At 42.5% G+C, this 11,641-nt stretch overlaps 1 protein-coding gene across 1 annotated transcript in view; it reads right to left on the reverse strand.

Annotated features, from left to right (window-relative positions):
- The window catches only part of rundc3b (RUN domain containing 3b), a 26,573-nt gene that overhangs the window by 6,175 nt on the left and 8,757 nt on the right, over positions 1–11,641 (reverse strand). Inside the window, 9 exon segments of the mRNA XM_070441158.1 lie at positions 4,976–5,007; positions 5,010–5,138; positions 5,474–5,654; positions 5,783–5,863; positions 5,964–6,053; positions 6,163–6,248; positions 6,652–6,728; positions 6,731–6,773; positions 6,903–7,022. Coding sequence (XP_070297259.1) covers positions 4,976–5,007; positions 5,010–5,138; positions 5,474–5,654; positions 5,783–5,863; positions 5,964–6,053; positions 6,163–6,248; positions 6,652–6,728; positions 6,731–6,773; positions 6,903–7,022 — 839 coding nt within the window.

An 11,641-nucleotide genomic window follows, 5' to 3' on the forward strand; every position in this document is an offset into this window, starting at 1 on the left:
AATTAAAAATTAAATTGATCAGAGGGTGGAAAGGAAGAGATCAAATTGATCACACCATTAATTTAGAAACTCCTGTGATAAACTAACCTCCACCAAACCATCTTCCTCTGATGATTCACCCAGGCCAAGTCATCACACCAAGGTTATTACAGTAAACCAATTATGAAAAAAAACTGTAAACTGAAATAAAATGAACAAATCTGTTTGAGTATAGCTTTAGTTTTCAAACTATTATCTTTGACTCCAAAATTAACTCAAATAAAATGGGGTTTTGAAGCTTCTGAATCTGGCAGGCCACATTGATATTTAAAGGTAGATTCAGCAAGATGACGTTGCCATGAGCAGCACCGCAGATATTGGGGGCGTTTGAGTGGTAAGGCCGAAAGCAACCGACTGTAGACCAAAGGTCGAGGAGTGAAGTCAGGGGAGATGCATCTGCGACAGCCAAAAGTAATGTGGTTTTCCAACAGCAAGCTCAGATCAACATGGCATGTTCCATCGTTTATAAAATGTTTTCTTTATAATGTCTAAATAAACATCTATTCCCCATATCACACACTCAAACTGAAATCATAGTATAGTAGTGTACATTGTACAATCAATTAGTGAGAGAGAGGCTCAAATAGCACATTTATTTATATGTATCCACTGTATACATAAATCGCAGCAAATTGGTTCCCGTTTCAGTCATGTCTTTGGTCACGTTCACGTGGGTCAAACAAAAACACCCTAATGATTGGTTGGCAATAGAGCTTCCCACAATACAGGCGATGGCTGCAGAATTAAGTTGAAGAGCAGAAACTTGCAGTGCGATGACCTTTGATCACAATTTTATAATGTTCATGCAGTTGACATTAGGCGCAAGTCAGAACATATTTTCTCCCACAATGCAACACACTTTGAAAGGCTTGACAAAAGTGATCCGCTCTAACACGGCCATTAGATTTGCCGATGCAACATGGTAGCTACGGACCAAAACAGAGGAGAAGTTAAGCCTCACGCTCATAGTTGTGGAAATTGACGCACACTGTGTACCGGTGCATCTACGTCATCTTGCTGAGTCTACCTTTAAACCTAACTTAAAAACCTCAAGGATCTGACCCTTTTTCCAATTTTCACCTAAAATGACACATGCCTGTAGCTCAGGACCTGAAGCAAGGATATGCATATTCTTGAAACCATTTGCAGTTTGTGGAAATGTGAAATTAATGTAGGAGAATAACACACATCTTGGTAAAGATAATACAAAGAAAAAAAAACATGCGTTTTTTTTTTACCATCTCTGAAATGCAAGAGAAAGGCCATAATGTATTATTCCAGCCCAGGCGCAATTTAGATTTTTCCACTAGGTTGCAGCAGTGTATGTGCAAAGTTTTAGACTGTTCCAAATGAACCATTGCATATCTGTTCAAGACTGCCCAAATGTGCCTAATTGTTTATTAATACATTTTCATTAAATGGGCACTCTCCTCAAACAATAACATGGTATTATTTCACTGTACTAGCTAGTGTAAATTGGACAGTGCAGTTACATTAAGAATTTAAGCTTTCTGCCCATATCAGATATGTCTATGTCCTGGGAATTTATTTGTTACTTACAACCTCAGCTAATCACATTGGCTCAACCGTCCCGTTGGGGGGGGGGGGGGGGGGGAACACCGATCACGTAGAGGTTAACCTATGACCTGACCCATCACCTTATGTATTACTGGCCCATAGTGTCCCTAACACTAAAACAAAAATTTTTTTTTTTTCATAAAATAAACTAAATGAAAAGAACAAGTGGATCAGAAAACTAACTGAACTTCAAATAACAAGCTTAAAAACACACACTTCCTATACCGTAAGTATAAGTCCTCAGAGAAGTGGGACATTTTGCGGGTCCTCACTTGTGAAAATAACTATTTAGTCTTAGGGTTAGGTTTAGGTTAAGGTTAGAATTAGGGTTAGGTTTAGGAGTTAACTTCTCTAGGATAGGGCAGCATTTTCACGTTTGGATGAAAAAGCCATACCCAAATTCAACTGCCAGCTACTCATCCCCAGAAGATAAGATATGCATATTATTAGTAGATTTGGATAGAAAACACTCTGAAGTTTCTAAAACTGTTTGAATCATGTCTGTGTATAACATAACTTATTTAGCAGGCGAAACCCAGATAAAAACCATTCCGAATTTCGTTTTTTTTAGGTCACTCTCTTTCAATGGGTTTTCATTGGAATCCAGATTTCTAATTGACCTTCTTGCAGTTCCTACCGCTTCCACTGGATGTCAACAGTCTTTAGAAATTGGTTGAGGTTTTTTCCTTTGTTGAATGAATACGGCCATCTTGAACGAGGGTCACTTGAAGTGTACTGTTGTTAGAGGCGCGTGACCAGAAAGCTAGCTACAGTTTGTTTTAATCCTGTATTGTACACAGATCATCCCGTCTTCAATTTTATCGATTATTTACGTTAAAAAATACCTAAAGTTGTATTACAAAAGTAGTTTGAAATGTTTGGCAAAGTTTACAGGAACTTTTGATTAATTTTGTAGTCACGTTGCACAAGTTGGAACCAGTGTTTCCCGGGTGGCGCAGTGGTCTAGGGCACTGCATCGCAGTGCTAGCTGCGCCACCAGAGTCTCTGGGTTCACGCCCAGGCTCTGTCGCAGCCGGCCGCAACCGGGAGGTCCGTGGGGCGACGCACAATTGATAGAGTCGTCCGGGTTAGGGACGGTTTGGCCGGTAGGATAATCCTTGTCTCAGTATGTAAAATGCAATAAAATGTATGCACGCTACTGTAAGTCGCTCTGGATAAGAGCGTCTGCTAAATGACTAAAATGTAAATGTATATACACTGCTCAAAAAATAAAGGGAACACTTACACAACACAATGTAACTCCAAGTCAATCACACTTCTGTGAAATCAAACTGTCCACTTAGAAGCAACACTGATTGACAATAAATTTCACATGCTGTTGTGCAAAATGGAATAGACAAAAGGTGGAAATTCTAGGCAATTAGCAAGACACCCCCAATAAAGGAGTGGATTCTGCAGGTGGTGACCACAGACCACTTCTCAGTTCCTATGCTTCCTGGCTGATTTTTTGGTCACTTTTGAATGCTGGCGGTGCTTTCACTCTAGTGGTAGCATAAGACGGAGTCTACAACCCACACAAGTGGCTCATGTAGTGCAGCTCATCCAGGATGGCACATCAATGCGAGCTGTGGCAAGAAGGTTTGCTGTGTCTGTCAGCGTAGTGTCCAGAGCATGGAGCGCTACCAGGAGGACAGGCCAGTACATCAGGAGACGTGAGGAGGCCGTTAGGAGGGCAACACCCAGCAGCAGGACCGCTACCTCCGCCTTTGTGCAAGGAGGACACGCCAGAGCCCTTGCAAAAACCTTCCCAGCAGGCCACAAATCTGTGCATGTGTCAGCCATATGGTCTCACAACGGTCTTGCGAGATTCTCAGCTCCGGGTACCTAATGGCAGTCAGGGCTACCTCTGGCGAGCACCATGGAGGGCTGTGCGCCCCACAAAGAAATGCCACCCCAGCACCATGACTGACCCACCGCCAAACCGGTCATTGCTGGAGGATGTGCAGGCAGCGAACGTCTTCACGGCGTCTCCAGACTCTGGTCACGTCCGTCACATGTGCTCATAAGTGCTCAGTTGAACCTGCTATCATTCTGTGAAGAGCACAGGCCCAGTGCGCCAATTGCCAATCTTGTCGGTGTTCTCTGGCAAATGCCAACATTGTCCTGCACGGTGTTTGGGCTGTAAGCACAACCCCCACCTGTGGCAGTCCAGGCCTACATACCACCCTCATGAGTCGTTTCTGACCGTGTGAGCAGACGACATGCACATTATTGCCTGCTGGAGTCATTTTGCACGGGCTCTTGCAGTCTTCCTCCTTGCACAAAGCGGAGGTAGCGGTCCCTGCTGCTGTGTTGTTGCCCTCCTACCGGCCTCCTCCACGTCTCCTGACTGTACTGGCCTTCTCTGTAGCGCTCCAGGCTTCGGGACCACTACGACTGACAGACACAGCAAAACCTTCTTGCCACCAGCCCGCATTGATGTGCCAGCCTGATGCAGCGCACTAACCTGAGGCCACTGTGTGGGTTGTAGACCTCCCGTCCTCATGCTACCCACTAGAGTGGAAAGCCACCGCCAGCATTCAAAAGTGACCAAAACATCAGCCAGGAAGCCATAGGAACTGAAGAAGTGGTCTGGTGGTCACACCTGCGAACCACTCACTTTATTGGGGGTGTCTTTGCTAATTGCCTATAATTTCCACCTTGTTGTCTATTACATTTGCACAACAGCATGGAAATTTATTGTCAATCAGTGTTTGCTTCCTAAGTGGAGCAGTTTTGATTTCACAGAATCTGATTGACTTGGAGGTTACATTGTGTTGTTCTAAGTGTTCCCTTTATTTTTTTGAGCAGTGTTATTATCGACGGAATTAATCGAACAAAAGGACCATTTGGATGTTTATAGGACATATTGCGAGTGCCAAACAACAGAACTCGTCAAAGGTGAAGGCATGAATTATATTTTTTATTTCTGTGTTTTGTGTTCGCGCCTGCCAGGGTTGAATATGCTTCTCTTCTTTGTGTTACTCTGTTGCATCCTCAGATAATACGCAATCGTTTGTTTCTCCGAAAAGCCTAATTTGAATTCTGACATGTTGGCTGGATCACAACAAGTGAGCTTTAATTTGTATCTTTCATGTGTGATTTCATGAAAGTTGATTTTATAGTAATTATTTGAATTTGGCGCTCTGCAAATTTACTGGATTTTGGCAAGATGGAGACATTAGCGTCCCACATATCCCAGAGACGGTTTGTTGGTCCCCAAGAGTCCTCAACATAGTATAGTAAGACATAGCTGTGTGCACTATCCTGCATTTCCCTGGCCCTCTCGCTGTTGGTTAAAATTTTCAGCAACTCACAGCTGGTCATGGTCCACCCACTCACAGAGATACAAACTCACAGGTGGTCCTGGAGCTCCAGTACGATGTTATTGTAGTTAGTTGTTCCTTCTCCAGTGTGTGTGAGAGGTGTGTGTCTGTTAGTCTCTGCTGAAGAGCTTTGTTCTGAGGAATCACTTGAGACAGCTGGGCCTCTCTCAGACGAACCATCTCTTCCAGATAACACTGGCAGGCGCACACACACAACACACACACATGCATTATTACATTTTTTGCAGTAGCAAAACAGATAAAGGGAAGATTTTTGTTTTGGTGAAGGAGGCACTATTTTGTACTCTGTAGATTTGTACTCTGGTGAGGATGGAATGAATGATATCAAGCTGTGTGCGTTTCCATTTCCTCAAGAGAGCACTGACAGTTAGCCTGACAMTTTGATTTCTAACTTTCCAATTATTCCTCAGACKCCTCACAGTCTCAGGCACAAATACACCTACATTCTATAGTGCAATACAGTGTTCTGCAGCACACACACGTACAATACACACACACTGAGACGTTACCTTCTGTTCCAGTGCCATGRGGTATTTCTGCTCGAGTCTTTTACACCTGCAGACCCAGCTGCTCTGCTCAGTTAAGATGGCCTCKGCAGTGCTGGCGGCCATCTTTTCAGGGGTGTTCTTCTCGCTGCCGCTGCTCCCCAGGGTCCTCAACTCCTCCTCATCACTGCTGATGCTGTTTTCTCTACACAGGGGTAAAGGGCACACTTCAGAGGGTACTACAGAGGGGGTAGGAGTTCAATTTATAGGGCACATACAGGGGGAAGGGTACATAATAGCAGGTAAAGGACTAAAAGATTGAATCCCACATACCTCTGAATCGACTTCAGATAGGGCGTATAGTCAATCACCGCTGGGCAGCTTCCATTCAGCCCCTCCCCTTTCAGACAGAAGCTACCACCAGAGGAAAATACACTTTAATTGAGACCTTTACTGTATAACCTGAGCTCTGACTCAGCAACACTATAAATAATATACAGTATGATACGAGTACCTGAAGTCAACGGTGTTGAGACCGATGAGTGTATCTGCTAGCAGCCCCGCCTCCTCACCTAGCATGATGGCCCCATCCTCATACCATCTCCTACACATTACACACACAGTAAGTTCCATCCTCAGAACACCTAAAACCAACACTCAACTCAGTCTGGTGTTTTGTATTGCCATTGTGTGTGTGTGCCAGAGAGAAAGACCTGGTGGTTTTTAAGTCCCTCAGGGCGGAGGAGATGTACTCAGACAACCTCTTCTCCATCAGCACCAGCCTGATCCACGCCCGACCCTGTGGACACACAGAGTTCTTAAGTTTCCATTATACATCAGGCCTGCATAGTAGCTCTTTAAAACAGACATCATTATAATACAAATACATACTGCCCTTCCTACTTAGCCCCAGTCAGCTGATTGAGTTTGTGCATCTGCACGCAAGTGTGCATGCATGGGTGCGTACGTGCGTGTGCTTGTGCCAGAGCTGTGGCGTTCTCTTGGACAACACTACAGTATTTATTGTTTAAAGCTTCTGAACAAAGCTGTCTTTTGTTCTGTGTGTAATTTCATCCAGCGGAAAAGGCTGAGAGAGTTGTGTGTTTAAGATCCGTGGGAATATTGATGTTATCATTAAGGTACATGGCTCAAGGCTTTCCAGCATAACCAGCAACCTCTCTCGTGCAGACACACACACACACCTTAGCTCTGGAGGAGCGTACATTCTCCATGCTCTCAATGCTGTGGATGCAGCTGTGAGAGACTTTACTGCAGGCTTGCTCACATAGTCCCAGAAACTACGATGAGTCTCATAACCAAACCACTAGTCGACCTGGGAGAAGGGAGGGGAGATAGAAAGAAGAGAGAGAGAATGAGTGCTACATTTATAGGTGACATATTGACTCCTATACCAACAACCCTGCAGTGGTCCAGATGGGAAGGGCTTTTATACGTGTGGTGTTACTCTACCTTTCAGTCTGTGACTGAGGATCTGTTCCAGGATGGAGACGAAGTTGGTGAACTCTGGAGATGAGTCGTCTATCGTGTCTAAACAGGAGCGGTCAACAACCGTCTCACTGAAACCTGCACACACCACCATAACTGAGTCTGCACTGGTTTCCAACCGGATCAGCACGTTTCTCTCTGACAGGCTGTTAAATGTGACTCTAGGGAGAGGAGATCATCTCTGACTGAACAGATGATTTACAGGCTTTAGGAAAACAATCTCTACTGCACACTTTCAGTAGAGCGTTGACAATATACAAATTATTATTATATATTTGTTTTTAAATCACTGTCATATAAGCATATAGGTAGATTGCACGGGGGTCAGACTGTGGGGCATGACAACAACGATAGGGCTCCTGACCAGAGATACTCTAATTAGTGTCTAGCTTATTAAGCACCGAGGAGATTTAATGGAATGAAGCAAACAGGAAATGACTGTGTGTTGATTCTGGAGTAGAGGGATGAATCTCAGTAGTCTTAAATGGCCTCATTTCCATGTTGGTCAGACAGAGATGCAACAATCATCTCTGTGCTGTGGGGCTTGTACAGCAGACACACAGTAGCAGGTTAAGTGGCAGTGGGCAGACAAAGCTTTATCTAAACAGGACAGGCAATAAGGTTTCAGTTTTTTCCATTACATACACAGAGAGAGGGAGACATACCAAATTCCCCCACTAGAATCCCCATACTTTAATGAAGACAGCTTCYACATGCCGCAGGGGGAAATCTATCATTTCCAGGGAAAGGGACATGCTAGTCTGTGGCGACCTAAATGCCAGAACCGGACACCTCAGCACACAGGGGGACAAACACCRACCTGGAGGTGACAGCATCCCGAGTGGCKTAGTGGTTTAAGACACTGCAAGAGTCGTCACTGCAGTACCTGGTTCGAATCCGTGATTGGGAGTCCCATAGGACGGCACACAATTTGGTCCAGCGTCGTCCGAGTTATGCTGGGGTAGGCCATCATTGTAAATAAGAATTTGTCCTTAACTGACTTGCCTAATTAAATAAAGATAAAATTCCCTCCCCCATATGCTCCCCTAGGCACAACTACGACAACAAAAACAGGTCACAACTCCTGCAGCTCTGTTGCACACTGAGTATGGTATGTACATAGTCAATGGTAGGCTTCAAGGGGACTCCTACGGTAGGTACACCTATAGCTTATCCCTAGACTACTTTATCACTGACCTCAACCCAGAGTCTCTCAGATATATAGAGTTGAAGAAGTCGGAAGTTACCATACACCTTAGCCAAATACATTTAAACTCGGTTTTTCACAATTCCTGACTAGAGGTCGACCGATTAATTAGGGCCGATTTCATAATCGGAAATCGGTATTTTTGGACACCGATTTGGCCGATTTTTTACACCTTTATTTAATCTTTATTTAACTAGGCAAGTCAGTTAAGAACACATTCTTATTTTCAATGACGGCCTAGGAACGGTGGGTTAACTGCCTCGTTCAGGGGCAGAACGACAGATTTTTACCTTGTCAGCTCGGGGGATTCAATCTTGCAACCTGACAGTTAGCTAGTCCAACGCTCTAACCACCTGATTACATTGTACTCCACGAGGAGCCTGCCTGTTACGCGAATGCAGTAGAAGCCAAGGTAAGTTGCTAGCTAGCATTAAACTTATCTTATAAAAAACAATCATAAATCACTAGTTAACTACACATGGTTGATGAAATTACTAGTTTATCTAGCGTGTCTTGCGTTGCATATAATCGATGCGGTGCGTATCGTAGCTCCAATGTGTACCTAACCATAAACATCAATACACAGAAGTTTATATTTRTAAACCTGCATATTTAGCTAAAAGAAATCCAGGTTAGCAGGCAATATTAACCAGGTGAAATTGTGTCACTTCTCTTGCGTTCATTGCAAGCAGAGTCAGTGTATATGCAACAGTTTGGGCCGCCTAATTTGCCAGAATTTTACGTAATTATGACATAACATTGAACGTTGTGCAATGTAACAGGAATATTTAGACTTATGGATGCCACCCGTTAGATAAAATACGGAACAGTTCCGAGTACTAAGTAAGCCGAAGGAAGACCACTGTACTGCCTGTGTTACGCGAATGCAGTAGAGAAATTTCATTCTCTTGCTAAGTTTATCCTAGTTATAAAAATATGTTTGTCTAGCTGCATGACTAAAGCAATGGTATCATAAAATTATCACCTTATACTCTGTGATAAACTAAAACATTTATTAAAAACATACTTACTATCTCTTCAACTACTCTTTCCCTTTCACCCTTTTCTACCGCTCTCTCTCCTATACCGCCTTATAAACTTTAGAACACTTTGAAAGAGATAGGACATTTGATATCATTTACTTTGAAAGAGTCAACAAAATGGTTAGACTCTAGCGTGTCGTCTGGCAGTATCATATAGGATTAATTGAACCATATCTTATATTTTAGTTTACACCTGCGGTGCGTATCTTATGCTCCAATGTGGTACCTAACCATAAACATCAATACAAATACAGAAAGTTTTATATTTCTAAAAAACCTGCATATTTTTAGCATATAAAAGACAATCCAGGGTTAGCCAGGCAATATTAAACAGGTGAAATTGTGTATCTTCTTCTCTTTAATGTCGTATCACTATTTAGTCATGGAGATCCAGAGTCAGTTGTGATAGATGACATAGCTAGGTTTGGGCCGCTTAATTTGCGCCAGAATTTTGAACTCGATAGAGTTCTATAATCGCACATATTCAACAACTTCTGAAGCTCGCATCTTTCTGCTTGACATCAACAAAGAAATAAAACCAAGACCTCAGAAAAAAAAAATTGTAGACCTCACAAGTCAGGTCATCCTTGGGTAAGGGCGTTGTTGCGGAATGTAGCACCGCAAAATTTCAAATCCAAAACGCCTGGAAAGGTGAAATATTTAGACCTTAATGGTGCCACCCGTTAGATAAAAATACGGAACATTCCGTCACTGAAATAAACGTTTTGTTTGAGATGATAGTTGTCCGGATTCGAACCCTATAAACTGTGTTACTATTGTTTGTAGAAGCTAGATGCATAACAAGTGTAAGAACACCGCTCGTATTATTGGTGTGTAACTGCCTTAATAAATTAGGATCTAGATAAATCGGATCATTGATAGATCAGCCGTGTCGCGCTCAGGAAGGAGGACCGTGTTGTTCATAGAGATTCAATTTGTACGTTTTGGCGAAATCAGTGCATAATGATGAAGCGATTGGGACCCAGACAGCAGCACAAGGACCGTTAGTGAATTGTTGGAGTGAATTGGCTGGAGCCTGGAAATGGGTACAGCCAGCAAAAAAGTCATCTAACAAGTACTCATGCAACAGCTCGTAAGCGGTAAACGAAGTCTACCAATATCATATATCGGATCTATCAAAAATCAAGAACCTGAAGAAGGAACCGAACAGGCTCAGCCACTTTTTCCTTCCCTGCGCATTTGTGGGGAAGAGCGGCCTAGCAAAGGCTCCAACCCCTTCCTCTCTACTAGCTTTTCCGCTATATACCACTTTTGGGGCCATTAAATTCAAAGCATAAAAGTGAAACATTAAAATGATACAGTTTCCTCCAACAAAAAGCACTTGAGGACAGGACAATAGATCTTCTCCTCGTACACTTCAATTATTTTCTGAGCTAAATCCAACCTGGTCCCGATTCGAAGTGTAAATTAGGGCTGATGAACCGGAGGGAAATAATGAAACTTGTTTGGGCGCGATACCACTATCATTAAGTATTATTTAGTACTTCTAGAAAATTACTCCGCAGCTGGGAATTGGTGATGGAGAGAATATAGAGAAATTATTTCTTGTATTTTAATATTTTAGGTCAGCTGGGTCTGGTTGTATACCGATGTGAAATGGCCTAGTATTAGCGGGGTGCGCGCTAATGCGTTTCAAACGTCACTCGTTCTTCGCCTTGAGACTTGGAGTAGTTATTCCCTTGCTCTGCATGGGTAACGCTGCTTCGAGGGTGGCTGTTGTCGACGTGTTCCTGGTTCGAGCCAGGTAGGGCCGAGGAGAGGGACGGAGCTATACTGTTACACTGGCAATACTAAAGTGGCCTATAAGAACATCCAATAGTCAATGGTTATGAAATACAAATCGGTATAGAGGAATAGTCTATAATTCCTACAACTTTCTTTACCTGGGTAATATTGAAGACTCATGTTAAAAGGAACCACCAGCTTTAATATGTTCTCATAGTTTCTGAGCAAGGAACTTAAACGTTACTTTCTTTACACGGCACAGATTGCACTTTTACTTTCTTCTCCAACACTTGTTTTGCATTATTTAAACCAAATTGAACACGTTTCATTATTTATTGAAGGCCAAATTGATTTATTGATGTTTATTTAAGTTAAATAAGTGTTCATTCAGTATTGTTGTAATTGTCATTATTACAATAATACAATTAAAATAAAAATTAAAAATATATTTAAAAAAAATGTTTATATTTTTTTATTTATTTTATTTATTTACAATCGGCATCGGCTTTTTTGGGTCCTCCAATAATCGGTATCGGCCTTGAAAATCAATCAAAAATCGGTCGACGTCTATTCCTGACAGTTAATCCTGTAAATATTCCTGATTTAGGATTCACCACCTTTATTTTAAGAAATGTTGAAAATGTCAGAATAATTAGTTGCTGAAATAATATTCTCCTCTATTTCTCTCAT

Source organism: Salvelinus sp. IW2-2015, unplaced genomic scaffold, assembly GCF_002910315.2.
Source record: "Salvelinus sp. IW2-2015 unplaced genomic scaffold, ASM291031v2 Un_scaffold3532, whole genome shotgun sequence".
In the NCBI taxonomy this organism is placed as follows: Eukaryota; Metazoa; Chordata; class Actinopteri; order Salmoniformes; family Salmonidae; genus Salvelinus; species Salvelinus sp. IW2-2015.